This window comes from Eucalyptus grandis, chromosome 8 (genome assembly GCF_016545825.1).
Source record: "Eucalyptus grandis isolate ANBG69807.140 chromosome 8, ASM1654582v1, whole genome shotgun sequence".
NCBI lineage: Eukaryota > Viridiplantae > Streptophyta > Magnoliopsida > Myrtales > Myrtaceae > Eucalyptus > Eucalyptus grandis.
Window position 1 is genome coordinate 12,442,063 of NC_052619.1, and position 15,608 is coordinate 12,457,670.

The window sequence follows — 15,608 nt, forward strand, 5'->3', positions numbered from 1 at the left end:
GGTTTTCCCATGTACTCTGTTAAATTGTCGGATTTGGACGATCCTCTGCGAGTCTAAAGTAGGGCGTCTAGCCAAGACCTCTTGATGGGCACTCTAGAATCCGGTTTGAGTGGAAACCTCGCTTGCCTGTCCATTGGTCATCTATATACTCCATCTTCAGTGCGTAAACTTCCTAGTAGACAAATTTTTTTTTTTTTGGGGGTGATTAAATTGAGGAGGAGAGAAGGACATAGGTGTAGATGGCCTTGTTAGCGATAGTCTACGAGCAACATATAGCTCTTGCTTTCTCCCTAACTTAGGTTGTTTTGGAGCTGACGAGCTATGAATTGCTGATCGGTCTATCGGCACTTGGCTTGCATCTAAGAGCTACCTCTTGCCAAAACACTTGCAATCTCAACGAGCTACAAGAGCTCTCAATTTGGAGTTTTCTACATTGAAGGAAGATGGCCAATGTCTTTTCTCTTAAGTCTGGCAAAATAATCTTGGGAAAACATTGCTTTCAGTCAATTCAATATTCATGAAATTCAGAAGATAGACCCGCACAAGTCAATGCCAAGAACGAAGAGAACCGTTTGCTAGGTTTAGTGCTTACTTGACTCCTAGCCCTTCCCTAGATAACTGTTAAGGACACTCCAAGCGGCAGAACGGGGTATCTAGACCTGTCCATGCAATAGTCGTAGTTCATGAAATTCTTTCTCATGTCCTCGAGTTGCCTGTCTTACTCCTCGTCCAAACTCCAGTGTTTCCACGAGTTCCACCGGTAGAACGAGGAGTAGCAATGGCGGGGGTCTTGGCTTTGGAACACGCAACCGGAGACGTCAAAGCCTTGGTAATGGGCTTGGAATGGTGTGCAGCTCCGGTCTATCTTGGTTCGACCTCTATCCGTCACCCAACTATCCCCATTCCATAGGCTCGCCTCTATCTGCATGGCTGTGTCGGGTAGGGCACTCCGATCCACCTGTTGTTCTTGAACGCTCTTATGGGGATGTCATTCACGTAAAACTTGTTTTGAGATCAGAAGCTAACAACTAGCAAGAGTGTTCTCTAATGAGAAAGAGAGAGGGATTGAGAGGTGCCTCCTTACACGATTTGATGATGATTCTAGAGGATATTGTAAGAGTGAAAATCAGCTGTCGGATCGAACCAGAGGAGAAACCTCTGTTCCCTATTGCTGCGAACACATTGGTCTCGGTTTGCCTTCCTATTTCCCAAGAATTCGAAGTCCAACTCATCGTGCCTATCCCCGTGCGAAATTAGCTGCCCATATATCTCGATATGTCAACGAGCAATCCAATTTGATTTTCATGGCCCATTTTCCTAGAAAAACTCTTGAGTTTTAGTATTATTTTTCTAGCATATACATATTTTCATAGTTTATATATATATATGCATTAGAGCATTCGTTGCGTGTGCTATTGTGTTCAAACAAGTTGGCTCTAATCTTGAAAAGTCTCATTTTTCAGATTTTATGTACTCAACATACATTTAAGTGTCACGGGCCGACCGATCGATCTAGCGTTCTCTTGCCCGGGCCGATCGATCTAGCGTTTCCTTGCCCGTGCGGCCTTAGGAAGGCCTTAGGAATTTCTCCCAATTAGCCTTATTCTCACTCACTCACAAGGATCGTAGAGAGAAAACTCTTTTAGAGAGAGAAGCTCTGGCTTTTCTATTACTCGTGAATGAGATTATTTACAATGAGGGGGAGGACCCTTTATATTGAAGATTATTTACAATGAGAGAGAGGACCCTTTATATACAAGTATAAGGCAAACCGTATCCATAGATCTCCCTTAGATCTAACAGTGGAGATTGAATCTCCCCAACTACCAACTACTCGTATTAATTACATAACGGTACAATTCCCGTATCGCCCGCCCCTAGGATTATTCTAGAAGACTCGAGAAAAACCTAAGTGACGGGGATAAGTCGAGGGTCGTTGGATCCATAGACGTGTCATGGCTGGCCCATGGAAACCTCTTGGACATGCTCTCTTTTGGGCCATGACACAAGCCATCATTGCACTTAGTGATTCTATAGTACGTATTTTTCGCAAGACAATTTGAGTAGATGTAAAGGGGCAAGAGAAAGAGGATTCGCGTAAAAAGTGGTGACGACTCTAGCGGAATTCCTCCCTGGCAGCTTCATCTCCATGTTGAAAAATCTAGATTCGTAGCTTTTCTTCAATGCGAACCCGATCCTATGTGAAACCATACCTGTTATTCAAAAGTCAAAATCAAAGAAGTAGTATCAAAATATATGCTGTAAAATGAATTGCCAAGCTCAAAGACAAACCATTAGTGTTTTAGTATTACCTTTCCTTATAACCCTTCTAACAAAAAGGGTTTAAACAAGAAATTTTTGGGTGAATAGTAAAAGAAGCAAATGAGATTTTAGGGTTAAATCATTCTTCAATTGCAATATGCAAAAGATGACGTTCATGCACACCCCAATGGCGAGTCACTAGAAGACGTGCATATTTTACCATTGCCATGCAAAAACATTGGAGAGAAATCACCGTCGATTTCAATCCATTATAGAAGAAAAGATCACTACACGCGAGAGGAGCATCAGGAGTGAATAAAATAACCAGAGGTAGCATCCATTGAGAGCTGAATCTCTTGGCCGCTGTCCAAAAGCGTGACATGATCGTAACCTCATGTTATTTGGTAGTTTTCATCGAAGCTCGCGTTACTCGCATGAACCCCTCCGCTGATGAAAAGGAGGAGGAGAAGGAGGAGAAAGGCGGCATACTTCAAGAGCGCCATCACCACGTCGATCCGATCAGATTCGTACATCTTGCATCTGTTCGTATCCTGTCGTGTTCAGTGCAGAGTATATATATATATATTTATAAAAGAGAAAAAGTTAGTCGAAACATTATCGATGTCCCATGAACATAAATAGGCAAAAAAAGTGTGAAGGGAACCCATCATCTTCTTCGTCTATTTACTTAACTCTCCCACTCGCTATCGACTCCTCCATGCTTTGTATTTTCCCCCCATGTACTGAGACCATGTCATTAGTGTTCTATCTTTTCTAATGAAGATGCTAATTTATTGTGCATTCACGTGATTTTCTCTCCATCTATAAGCAGGCAAATCTATTCGTAATACCCATCAAAGAGTATTAAAAATAAGTTATTTGTAATTAGAGTTGAGATAACATGCAGGTGGCCCGTTTCTAATTACTGCTTATTTTTCATCACGGCTTGGTTCCCAACTTTTATTTTTCATACAACACATGTTACCCTCCATTCCTAATCCAAGCTAACTATAATTTACAACTATATATATTTGAAGGTGTTTTGCTAAAAATGAGAAAAACATGCTCCTAATTTTGCTGATTAAAAGGGTTTTAGATGACCCCTCCCTTGGTCAGCAGAAACAAGAAAAGGTTAGGGCATGGCCACGGTGGGGTAGACATCACACAGCATCAAAAGTAGTTCTGTCCTAAGAAAAAAGCTATCTGACGTCAAGTTTATTGCATAGAAGAACCATCATCTGCATAACTAGAATTCATTACATGATAAAATGCAATTGACTTTGCCCAATTTGAATTTGAAGATTCCCGTGCCACAATTTGATTCAACACTATAAATTCATTAGATGCATGCATCGGTATACACGTGATTTCCTATTTGAAAGGTACATTAATATCCATACATGCGACGTAGTCATTTATTATTATATCTTTTTTATATCGATATCTTGACATGACATTATCTCTATCTGGAAAATCCGCGCTTGACATATTACAATCTCAACCTCCGGCCAAAGAAAACAACATTCCTATGAATAATTAGTGTCCAGATGGCTATCCAGATCTTTCCCTCTTCATCAATTATCCTCCTAGGAAGCGAATGCCTGCTGTAAATATGCCTGGAATTAGGCATGTGGAGGGACAGGAATGAAGTGTATCTGCAAATTCTGCTTGGGAATTCAGAAGGGTCAGTACCATTTTTCCTTATGCGCCTCGCAATCTTTTCGTGGGTGGGGATTGTATGCAGTTTCGAAAGACAAGGATAAGTCGTTGCATACATGCAGCTTTGATCTTTTGTAGCTTATTGAACCATCAGACAATGAAAACAGCTCTATTGATGACGTTTCATTTGTTGCGGATGTTGCATCGATTCCTACTTGGAAGCGCTGCGGAAGCGGTAGGTCGCTGCGATCCATGCACGACGGTTCACTGCCATCACAGTCTTGGAGACTTGACCCGAGCGATTGTCTGACATGATTCATCGTCGAATCGATCGGATGAAAGACGCAAGCTTTTGTTGAACATGCGTACGTTCAACGTAAGATAAAAGCTAATGGAAAAACACAGACTTCCATAGAAAGCCCATGCGTTTTACTTTTGTTCCTTTGTCTAATTCTTATGATGCATGCACTTTTGACTTTTCTATAGTCAGGAATACCCGAAACTTCCACGACATTTAAAAATTGGCACGCAGATTGCGAATGTATTGAATTTCGCCGAAAAAGTCAAGATATACGTTTTGCTTTTAAACAAAAAAGCTCTTATGAAAAACTTTTATGCGTGGTTTTTTTATCATCATAATGGCTAATATATTTCGACACTAAACAAAAGTAAAATCTTTAAAAAAGTAAGAGCAAAAGAAGATAAAGGTCAACTAAGAACTAAAAATCATTTCAGACACACTTCGACTATTTTTACTTTGGAAAAACTTCATAATAAAAGAAATTGCTTCTCGAAAAATCAACTTCTAGAAAGATATTTTCCCCTTTCAGAATAAATAATTCATTTTCTCAACATTAAATATGCATATATTCTTGGCCATAATTTATTCAATAACTTATCATTTTCAGCAAATCAAAACTAAGCTTGTGAAAAACATACTCCTAATCCTAAGGTTTTTTCAATCATCATGACAGGCTAACGGCTAATATTTATCTATATGGGTGTGTACACGAGCGTGTGTCAAGTTGGGTGTTAAACGAAATTCAAAAATTCAAAAAAAGTCAGAGCTGAGCAAGATAGAGGTCAATGAGAAACGAGGAGGCATTTCATGCACGGTATAGTGCAGGGGTGGAGCTCCAGGCCGGGCTTTAGAAATAGCTACCAGGCCCAATTCAATTTGTGGCCCAGACTTTCTCTTTCTTTAATAGTCCATTAAAATGATTTTTAGCGACTCCACATCGTCCCTCACATTTTATTTTATGCTTCGTGGCACGCGCTTTGATTTTTCCGTCGAGTTCAAAGTGATGTTGATGGTAGATTTACATATAGTTTTTTTCTTTATTTTCTGAAATTTGAAATTTTTTTCTTGGAATTTGGTGGAAACTTTCTGCTTTTACTCAGGTGTAAAGAAACACACATATATTAATCAAAAGGTGATTTTTTTTTTTGGTGAAAATCAAAAGGTGATGTTGGTGTCACTTATTTGGGTTTTTCGAAATTACTCGTGTATACTGATAATAAGGAAAAAAAATCAAAACGACATTGTCCAATGCACACTTCCTTCACTTCAACAGATAACCACCCATTTTCTTCTAAACATGGGTAGAAAAATTCCGGCTTGGAGGGACTCGGTTTGATTCTGTTAAATCGCTAAAGGGAGGAGAGATGAGGATGAAACTTACGTACAGAACAACCAAGTCTTTTACAAAAGACAAAATACATAATGTAAAAAAAAAACAACACCACTAAAAGAGGACCCATAACTACCCATATTCTGCACAAAACACTTACTCCACTAACACCTAAAAACTAGGATAACCAACAAACATGACTCCACTAACTCTAATAACTGAAAAACCAAATCAGCAAAACATGCAAAAAATAAAAAATAAAATAACTATTATTTCAACAGATTTGGCTCTGCCACGAGAAGAGCTGCCCGATTAGGCTTGCCTAACTCAAAGATGTTTTTGAAGTTCCAATCACAGCGAGCCGATTTAACAAGGGACCAAATCAGCTGATTGTTGATCTGCAATAGCTCGTGATTTCGAGGTCGCTCGTGTTTTTGGTTTTAAGTCTTTTTTTTTTTTTTGTCTGTATTTTCCATAACTAAAATTTGACTTCCAATCATTTCAAGAACTTCGAAATTTTATAAAAATATAGCTTGACATTTAATTTATTATAATCTCTTTCGTGTTGTTTTCCTGAATTTAAGATATGACATTGTAAATGGAGAAGCTTAAAATTAAGAGATTATTTTAAATCAACGAGATTATAGATTTTTTGCTTAACAAAAAAAAGAAAGGAATCAAAGAGATGTTCCCTATATCGGTCGGTTTAGGATTGAAATTGAATAATAATGGAATGAAATACAAAAAGGGTAAAGAAAATGTGTTTACCTTATTATTCTGGGTGCGTTTGGGAGAGCATTTACAAAAAACAATTTATGTAAATACATTTGACCTTAGACTTGAGAATTTTCCCGAAATGCAAATTGTGTTCGGAAAACACTTTTTGCGAAACTTACATAACCAATTTAAAAAGTAATTTTTGCCCATAGGCCAGACCGGCCGGCCGTTCACGCCTTTTATATATTTCAAAATTGGCTTGAAGTTGATAACGACACTTTTACATGGTCTAGCCCCTGCTTATCATGTGGTTTTCCTGTGTAAATTGAGGAAGATGATCTGTATGAGGTTACTGTCTTTCCTAGAAGTCTGGCGATATAACCATGGGAGAAACATTGCTCTCGATCAATTCAGTATTCCAGAAATTCGAAAGATTGACTCTCACAATTCAATGGTGGAAACGAAAAACAGTTTCCTAGTTTTATTACTTGCTTGACTCCTAACCCTTCCCTAAAGAACTGTTAAATACACTCGGGCGGCGGCACGGGATATCTAGACCTGTCTGTGCAGTAGTCGTAGCTCATGAAATTCTTCCTCACGTTGTCGAGCTGCCTATCTTGCTCCTCGTCCAAACTCCAGTGACTCCACGAGTTCCACCAGTAGGCCGAGGAGTAGCAGTGGCGGGGGTCTTGGCTCTGGAACTCGCAGCCGGAGATGTTGAAGCCTCGGTATTGGGCCCGGAACGGCGCGTAGCTCCAATCTATCTTGGTCTGGCCCCCATCCGTCGCCCAGCTATCCCCATTCCACAGGGTTGCCTCAATCTGCATGGGCTGCGTCGGGTAGGGCACTCCGATCCGCTTGTTGTTCTTGAACACTCTTATGGGGATGTCATCCACGTAAAACCTGTTTCAAGATCAAAAGCTAAGTGATAACAAGAGTGTTTTCTAATGAGAGAGACAAAAAGTTGTTTCCTTACACGATCTGATGATGATTCCAAAGGATCTTGTAAGAGTGAAAATCAGCTGTCGGATCAAACCAGAGCAGGAACCTCTGCTCCCTATTGCCAACTCCATCTGCAAACACATTGGTCTGTAGCGTGATCGGTTTGCCTTCCCTGTTGCCTAGGAATTCGAAGTCCAACTCGTCATGCCTATTCCCGTGCAAAATCAGCTGCCCATATCTCAATATGTCATTTAGTAATCCAATTTGATTTTCATGGCCATTTTCCTAAAAAACCTCCTGAATTTCGGTTTCATTTTTCTGGCACGTACATCCTTTTGCAATTCGAGAGAGAGAGTTGTGTTGTAACAGCACATTCGTTGTGTATGCTGTTGTATTCTAACAAGTTGGCTCTAATCTTGAAAAGTCGCTTTTTTGGATAATATATATGCGACATACGTTTAAGCCATGGTTTGTAATTTATATAGATGTCACACGTTGCAATTATTGATTTTGTTGTTGTACGTATTTTTCGCAAGACAATTGAAGTAGATGTAAAGGGGCAAGAGAATAGGATTTACGTAAAAAGTGGTGACGACTCCGGCGGAATTCCTCCCCGGCAGCTTCATCTCCATGTGGAAAAATCCAGATCCGTAGCTCTTCTTCGACGCGAACCCCGATCCTACACAAAAAACGCACACATTATTCAAAAGTCAAAATCGAACAAGTAGTATCAAAATTTATGCTGCAAAATGAATTGACAAGTTCAAACACAAATCATCGTTGGTGCTTTAGTATCAACTTTCCTTGTTAACCCTTTTTCTTTAGATGTTTAAAAAAGGGTTTAGACAAGAATTTTGTTGGTAAGTAGTGAAAGATGCAAAAGGAGATTTTAGGGTTAAATCGTTCTTCAATTGCAATATGCAAGAGATCATGGTCATGCAAACTCCTGTATAGAGTCACTAGAAGACATGCATATTACCATTTTTATGCAAAAACATAGGAGGACAAATCACCGTCGATTTCAATTCATTATAGAAGGAAGATCACTACACGCGAGAGGAGCATCAGGAGTAATTATAATTAACCAGAAGAAGCATCCATTGAGAGCTGAATCTCTTGGCCGCCATCCAAAGGCGTGATGTGATCGTAACCCCATGTTATTCGGTAGTTCTCATCGAAGCTTGCGCTGCTCGCATGAACCGCTTCACCGATGAAAAGAAGCCAGAGGAGGAGGAGAAAGCCGGCAAACTTCAAGAGCGCCATCACCGTGTCAATCCGATCGGATTTGCTCGTCTTGTATCTATTAATGTCTTGTCGTGTTCAGTGCAAAGCGAGCTTTATCGGACGTATATATATAAGAGAAAAAGTCATCCGAACATCCTCGATGTCCCATGAACATAAATAGGCAAAAAAAGTGTGATGTGAACCCCTCACCTTCTTCATCTATTTGCTTACCTCTCCCTCACGCTATCGACTCCTCCATGCTTTGTATTTTCCCCCATGTATCGAGACCATGTCATTAGTGTTCTATCTTTTCTAATTAAAAAACTAATTTATTGTCCATTCACGTGATTTTCTCTCCATGTATAATTAGGGCAAATCTATTCGCGATGCCTACTAAAGAGTATTAAAAGGAAATTATTTCTAATTAGATTTGAGATAACATATAGGTGGCTGTTTCTAATTACCTCTTACTTTTCATCAGGGCTTGGTTTCCAACTTATACATATATTGGGTAATTTGCTAAAAATGAGAAAAACATGCTCCAAATTTTGCTGATTTAAAGGGTTTTAGACGACCCGTAACAAGCAAATGTTGGGCATGGCCACGGTGGAGTTGACATCGCACAGCCTCAAAAGCAGTTTTGAACCAAGACAAAAGGCGTCTTACGTCAATTTGGTTGCATGGAGCCATCATCAGCATAACAAGAATTCATCGCACAGATAAAGATAAAATCCAATCGACTACGCCTGAATATTTGAATTCGATGAATCTCGTGCCGTGAATGGAGCAAATCTTGCGTGAGATCTACCAAATTCAATCCTCTATAAATTCATGAGATGTATGCATCGGTGTAGGCACAGTAGGGTACATTAATATCCATACATGCAACGCAGTCATCTCTCATTATGTCTTTATTATACTGAAAACCCATGTTGGATGTATTACAATCTCAAACTCCGGGCGAAAGACTAGGATAAGTCGTTGCACATATGCAGCTTTTTTCTTTTGTAGATTGTCAAACTATAAGACAATGAAAAACAGCTTCATTGCTACGATCCACGCACGGCGGTTTGCCACCGTCGCAATCTTGGAGACTTAATCCGAGCGATCATCTGACACAATTCGTGGCCGCACCGATGGGATGCAAAACACAGACTTTTGTTGAACATGCATGCATTCCGACATAAGATAAATGATAATGGAAAAAAATACAAGACTTCTGCAGAACACATTAGATACTTTTTATTTTTCATCTAATTCTTATGACGCAGGCACTTTTGAATTTTTTTTTTTTTTGGTCAAGAATACCTAAAACTTCCACAACATTTAAAAATTTACGCGCAGATTGCGAATGTTTTGAATTTGGCCAGAAAAGTTAAGAGATACGTTTTGCTTTTAAACAAACAAGCTCTTTCGAAAAACTTTAATGCCTGATTTTTCTGATCATCATAATGGCTAATGCATTCGGCATTAAATAACAGTCAAATCTTCAAAAAAGTAAGAGCAAAAGAAGATAAAGGTCAATTAGGAACTAAAAATCATTTCGAATGGCGCTAGGGGTGTGTTTGTTTTGGTAGAAACTTCATGATAAAGGAAATTTCTTTTCGAAAAATCAATTTCTAGAAAGATGTTTTTTCTCCTTTTCAAGTTAAGGAATTCATTTTCCTAACTTTAAGCATGCATATATTCTTTAGCCGTAATTGGTTTGATGACCAATCCTTTTCAGCAAACCAAGCGCAGGTGAATCTAGAAAATTACATTCGTCAAAATTCACTCACTCAAAAAAGCACACCCTTAAAAGGTATTAGTCCTAACACCGGATTTTTGGAAATTTCTTGAATTCAATGCTTTTGGCATGCCATAGTTCAGGAAGGGAGCTTCAGGTTGGGATTTAAAAATGAGAAATGATTAAGTGACAGTCTTTAATTTACTGTGAAAATAAGAATTTATAATTCATAATAAACTGTTATTCTTGCAATAGCCCCAAGACGATTATAATAGCAAAGCTTTTGGAAATAGCCACCATGCCCAATTCAATTTGTGGCCTAAACTCTCTCTTTCCCCACGACCATCAAATAATTCTAATATATTCAAAATGACTTTTGCTTATAATTTTATGCTTAATCTAAGTCTTACAGCTCAAGCACTTTGATTTTTTTTTTTTTTTTTTCCTAAAGAATTCGAAACCCTTGAAACTCTTACGGTAAGCTTATATCGACAATAGATTCACATATAAATAATTAAATAAATGCGAATGCCCACTTCCTCCGCTTCACTAGATAACCACCCTTGTTTTTTTCCCCTTTTCACCGGTTCCTATTTCTCCTTCGTTGTGGCTTGTGGACGATCCTTCATTTCTTTTAATATGACCACGGATTAGAGGAAAATAAGGTTTCACGAGACCTTTAGTTCGTTAAGAATTTGCAGATTCGGCTCTGGCGGTTGTTTCTTGAGATTCCCCGGCGAAGAAACCGTTGTATCGTCGGACTTGCTCACGGAGGGATGCCTTGGGTGCCCTACCAGGCCGCCCGTCATCTAAGCGGACAGTAGCGCAAATTCCTGCCCATAGGCCAAAACCGGCCAACCTATGAAGCACCGACACTCTCCAAGAGCCTCCGTGTCGTGTCGGACACTTTGACACATGTCCGACGCTCTCAAACACTCTCCGACACTCGGTCAACACGCGTTGGAAAATCCGACACTTTGTCAACTTTCTCGACACTCTTCGACATTCGAGTCGGAATTCTGACATACGAGTTTCCAACACATAATTATGATATCGAGGTCAATTTTAAAAATTCAATAAATGAGAGATCAATATATATATATATATATATGAAAAAAATAAAACACAATAATAAAAATAATAAATGGAGAAAGAAGAAAATTCTAGTCTTCTATTTTCTTTTGACTCCTACTTTCTGTGATCCACAATTCACCCATTAAGTTTTTTTTTTCTCATCTTTCAACATATCTAACACGCAGGTCAAGAATATGGATCACTTGTTTTTTTTTTTCCAAGTTTTATGAATTATTGAAATAGAGTTGAATTTGTCAAATTAAAATAATTAATGATATTAATAAATGGCAGATTAACATCTTTAGTGTATATTCATTATAGGCTTTTTTTAATTATTTGTTTATTTATGAATTTGATTCAAATTAATTTGATTGAAATAATCATAAAAATAATTTATAATGTATATATAAAAATATATATTTAATATACAACGTGTTTCAATATGTCGAAATTCTCTATTTTTTAGAAACACGTGTCGCGTGTCATGTCGTGTCATGTCGCGTATTGCGTATTAGTGTCGATGCTACTTAGCGGCCAGTCGAGTCGCGCATGTTAAGTTTTTTGCAATCAGCTTGAAGCTGATAAAAACTCTTTTACATGGTCCAGACCGTGCTTATCGTGTCGTTTTCCTATATACTCTGTTAAATGGTCGGGTTCGGGCGATCCTCCGTGAGTCCGAAGTGGGGGGTGGGGGGCGGGGAGGAAGCCCACGACCTCTCAACGAGTACCCTAAAGTCCGGTTCGAGCCAAAACCTCGCTCGCCGGCCGATTCTTTATCTGTATACTTCATTTTCAGTGATGCTCTTGAGTTCATATGATATGACCATCTTTTAGAATAACGTAAACTCCCTAGTGGATATATGTCCTATTCGTGGGTAAAACTGATGAGGAGAGAAGGGCGGAGGTGTAAATTGTCTAATTAGCAGAAGTTTGCGTGAGCAAGTATAGGCAGTCGGCACACATCTAAGAGCTATCAACCGCCAGGCAATTCCAATCTCAACAAGCTACGAGATTTCATGAGCACTCAAAACTTTTGCAATATTCAAAATTTCGATCCTAAATTGTAAATTGTTTGAGGTCAGTTTTGGCCAAAGAAGTAAAGGCACACTTTGCTTTTTGTTTGATTTTAAACAAACAAGCTCTCGTGAAAATTTTGTGGTTTTTTCAATCATCATAAAAGCTAAAGGCCAATGCTCACTTCCTTCACTTCAATAGATAACCGCCCATTTTCTTCCAAACATGGGTAGATAACCTCGGCCTAGGAGGGGCTCGGTTTGACTGGGCTCTGCCCCGAGAAGAGCTGCCCGATTAGGTGCGCCCGACTCGAAGTTGTTTTTGAAGTTCCGATCACGCCGAGTCGATTTAACAAAGGAACCAAATCGACTGATTACTAATCCACAATAGCTCACGATTTCAGGGTCGCTTGTGTTTTTCGTTTTAAGTAATTTTATTTTTCCTTCTGTATTTTTGAGTAACTGAAATTTGACTTTCAACCTTTTCAAGAAATTTGAATATTTATAAAGTACACCTTGACATTTAATTTATTATAATCCATCGTGTTGTTTTATGGAGAAGCTTAAAATTAAGCGCTTACTTTAAGTCGTCCAAATTATAGGTTTTTTGCTTAAAAAGAAATGAAAGGAACCAAAGAAATAGTCCCTATATCGATCGGTTTAAGATTGAGATTGAATAATGGAATGGAATACAAAAAAGTAGAGAAAAGGGTGATTGCCTTATTGTTCGGGGTGCTGGGAAAGCATTTGAAAAAAAGCATTTTGTGTAAATACAACTAACTTCAGACTTGAGAATTTTCCCGAAATGCAATAGCTTTCCGGGAACACTTTTTGCGAGACTTCCATAACCAATTTAAAAAGTAATTCTTGCCCATAGGCCGGACCGGCCGGCCGTTCATGCCTCTTAAATTATTCAAAAACGGCTTGAAGCTGATAACGACACTTTTACATGGTCTAGCCCCTGCTTATCATGTCGTTTTCCTGTGTAAATTGAGGAAGATGACCAGTACGAGGTTATTGTCTTTCCTGTAAGTTTGGCAAAATAACCTCGGGAGAAACGTTGCTCTCGATCAATTCAGTATTCATGAAATTCGAAAAATTAACCCTCACAATTCAATGGCGGAAACGAAGAATAGTTTCCTAGGATTATTACTTGCTTGACTCCTAACCCTTCCCTAGAGAACGGTTAAGGACACTCGGGCGGCGGCACAGGGTATCTGGACCTGTCTGTGCAGTAGTCATAGTTCATGAAATTCTTCCTCACGTTCTCGAGCTGCCTATTTTGCTCCTCGTCCAAACTCCAGTGACTCCACGAGTTCCACCAGTTGGCCGAGGAATAGCAATGGCGGGGGTCTTGGCTCTGGAACTCGCAGCCGGAGACATCAAAGCCTCGGTATTGGGCCTGGAATGGCGCATAGCTCCAATCAATCTTGGTCTGGCCGCCGTCCGTCGCCCAGCTATCCCCGTTCCACAAACTTGCCTCGATCTGCATGGGCTGCGTCGGGTAGGGCACTCTGATCCGCTTCTTGTTCTCAAACACTCTTATGGGGATGTCATCCACGTAAAACCTATTTCAAGATCAGAAGCTAAGTGATAGCAATAGCAAGAGCGTTTTACAATGAGAGAGACAGTGAGGTATTTCCTTACACGATCTGATGATGATTCCAGAGCATCTTGTAAGAGTGAAAATCAGCTGTCGGATCGAACCAGAGGAGAAACCTCTGCTCCCTATTGCCAACTCCATCTGTGAACACATTGGTTTGCAGTGTGATCGGCTTGCCTTCCCTGTTGCCTAGGAATTCAAAGTCCAACTCATCACGCCGGTCCCCTTGCGAAGTTAGCTGCCCACATATCAATACGTCAACTAGCAATCCAATTCAGACCCCCCAAACAAAGTGGGGAAAGAACTAGGGATCCAATTTGATTTTTACCACCTCATGATCATTTTCCTAAAAACTTCCCGAATTTTGGTTTCATTTTTCTTGCATATACATCATTTCGCAATTCATATATATATAAAAAGAGAGTCGTGTTGTAATGGCGCACGCTTGCACTTTGCATATGCTGTTGTTTGACCAAACTTCATAGACATCACACGTTGCAACTATTGATTCTTCACTTGCATTTTTTCACGAGATGATTGAAGTAGAGGTAAAGGGGCAAGAGAATGGGATTTACGAAGAAAGTGGTGACGACTCCGGCGGAATTCCTCCCTGGCAGCTTTATCTCCATGTTGAAGAATCCAGATCGATAGCTCTTCTTCGATGCGAACCCCGACCCTACGCAAAAAACGAGCCCGTTATTCAAAAGTTGAAATCGAAGAAGTAGTATCATTGGTGTTTTAGTATTACATTTCCTTGTAACCCTTTTTCTTCAAATGTTTACAAAAGGGTTTTGAGCAAGAATATTTTTGGTAAATATTGAAAGATGCAAAAGGAGATTTTAGGGTTAAATCGTCCTCCAATTGCAATATGCGAAAAGATCATGTTCACGCACACCAAGATAGCGAGTCACGAGAAGACATGCATATTACCATTTCCATCCAAAGACAATGGAGAGCAAAATCACAGTCGGTTTCAATTCGTTATAGAAGAAAAATCACTACGCGCGAGAGGAGAATCAGGAGTAATTAAAATTAACCAGAAGAAGCATCCATTGAGAGCTGAATTTCTTGGCCGCCATCCAAAGGCGCGACGTGATCGTAACCCCATGTTATTTGGTAGTTCTCATCGAAGCTCGTGCCGCTCGCACGAACTGCTCCGCCGATGAAAAGGAGGAGGAGAAAGCCGGCAAACTTCGAGAGCGCCATTACCGCATTAATCTGATCAGTTTGGTATGTCTTATATTCGTTCGTGTCTTGTCGTGTTTAGTGCAAAGTGAGCTTTTTCGCACGTATATATAAGAGTGAAAAAGCCGTCCGAACGTCGTCAATATCCCATGAACATATGAATTGGCGAAAAAAACGTGGAGTGGGCACAACATCGCCATCGCCATCCTCTTAGTCCATTTTACTTACCTCTCCCACACGCTATTGACTTCTCCATGCTTTGTATATTCCCCCGTGTACCAATACCATGTCATTAGTGTTCTATCTTTTTCTAATTAAGATGTTAATTCATTACATGTTAGAATATATAAATAATAAACTACGCTTTCATCTAATAGCTTGAATTTAGAACAGTTGATAATGATTCCACAAATCTAATATGATATCAAAGCTTGAAGTCCGGAGTTTGAATCTTGATAAGTTTCATTTGCCTCCCCAATTACCTTAGCCCTAGGCAAAACAACCAGACCTGATTAAATATTTCCATACGTGGTGCTAGGCAAAAAAAGCAAACTAAGCATAAGGGAGAGTGT

The 15,608-nt window shown here is 39.5% G+C and overlaps 2 protein-coding genes and 1 pseudogene across 2 annotated transcripts; all 3 read right to left on the reverse strand.

The window, feature by feature from the left end:
- Nucleotides 1-610: 610 nt before the first annotated feature.
- LOC104416314 lies at nucleotides 611-2,795 on the reverse strand (annotated as a pseudogene).
- A 3,995-nt stretch (nucleotides 2,796-6,790) lies between these two features.
- On the reverse strand, nucleotides 6,791-8,474 carry LOC104456533 (xyloglucan endotransglucosylase/hydrolase protein 2). The gene is made up of 4 exons (XM_010071337.3): nucleotides 8,297-8,474; nucleotides 7,790-7,890; nucleotides 7,246-7,439; nucleotides 6,791-7,172 (listed from the first exon to the last, which is right to left on the reverse strand). Exons 1-4 carry the CDS (start codon nucleotides 8,472-8,474, stop codon nucleotides 6,791-6,793), a joined length of 855 nt encoding a protein of 284 aa, XP_010069639.2.
- A 4,960-nt stretch (nucleotides 8,475-13,434) lies between these two features.
- Nucleotides 13,435-15,057, reverse strand: LOC104416315 (xyloglucan endotransglucosylase/hydrolase protein 2). Its single transcript, XM_018860933.2, has 4 exons — nucleotides 14,889-15,057; nucleotides 14,427-14,527; nucleotides 13,896-14,089; nucleotides 13,435-13,816 (listed from the first exon to the last, which is right to left on the reverse strand). The coding sequence occupies exons 1-4, from the start codon at nucleotides 15,055-15,057 to the stop codon at nucleotides 13,435-13,437; spliced, it is 846 nt and encodes a 281-aa protein (XP_018716478.2).
- Nucleotides 15,058-15,608: the final 551 nt, after the last annotated feature.

Excerpts from the sequence above, each read along its gene's own strand:
- LOC104456533 (XM_010071337.3), bottom strand. The coding sequence starts at position 8,474 with ATGGCGCTCTTGAAGTTTGCCGGCTTTCTCCTCCTCCTCTGGCTTCTT. Across the intron at positions 7,891-8,296 it reads CTCAATGGATGCTTCTTCTG|GATCGGGGTTCGCGTCGAAG; the intron begins GTTAATTATAAT and ends TTTTTTGTGTAG. Across the intron at positions 7,173-7,245 it reads TGGAATCATCATCAGATCGT|GTTTTACGTGGATGACATCC; the intron begins GTAAGGAAACAA and ends ATCTTGAAACAG.
- LOC104416315 (XM_018860933.2), bottom strand. The coding sequence starts at position 15,057 with ATGGCGCTCTCGAAGTTTGCCGGCTTTCTCCTCCTCCTTTTCATCGGC. Across the intron at positions 14,090-14,426 it reads GAGTCGTCACCACTTTCTTC|CTAACTTCGCAAGGGGACCG; the intron begins GTAAATCCCATT and ends ATATGTGGGCAG. Across the intron at positions 13,817-13,895 it reads TGGAATCATCATCAGATCGT|GTTTTACGTGGATGACATCC; the intron begins GTAAGGAAATAC and ends ATCTTGAAATAG.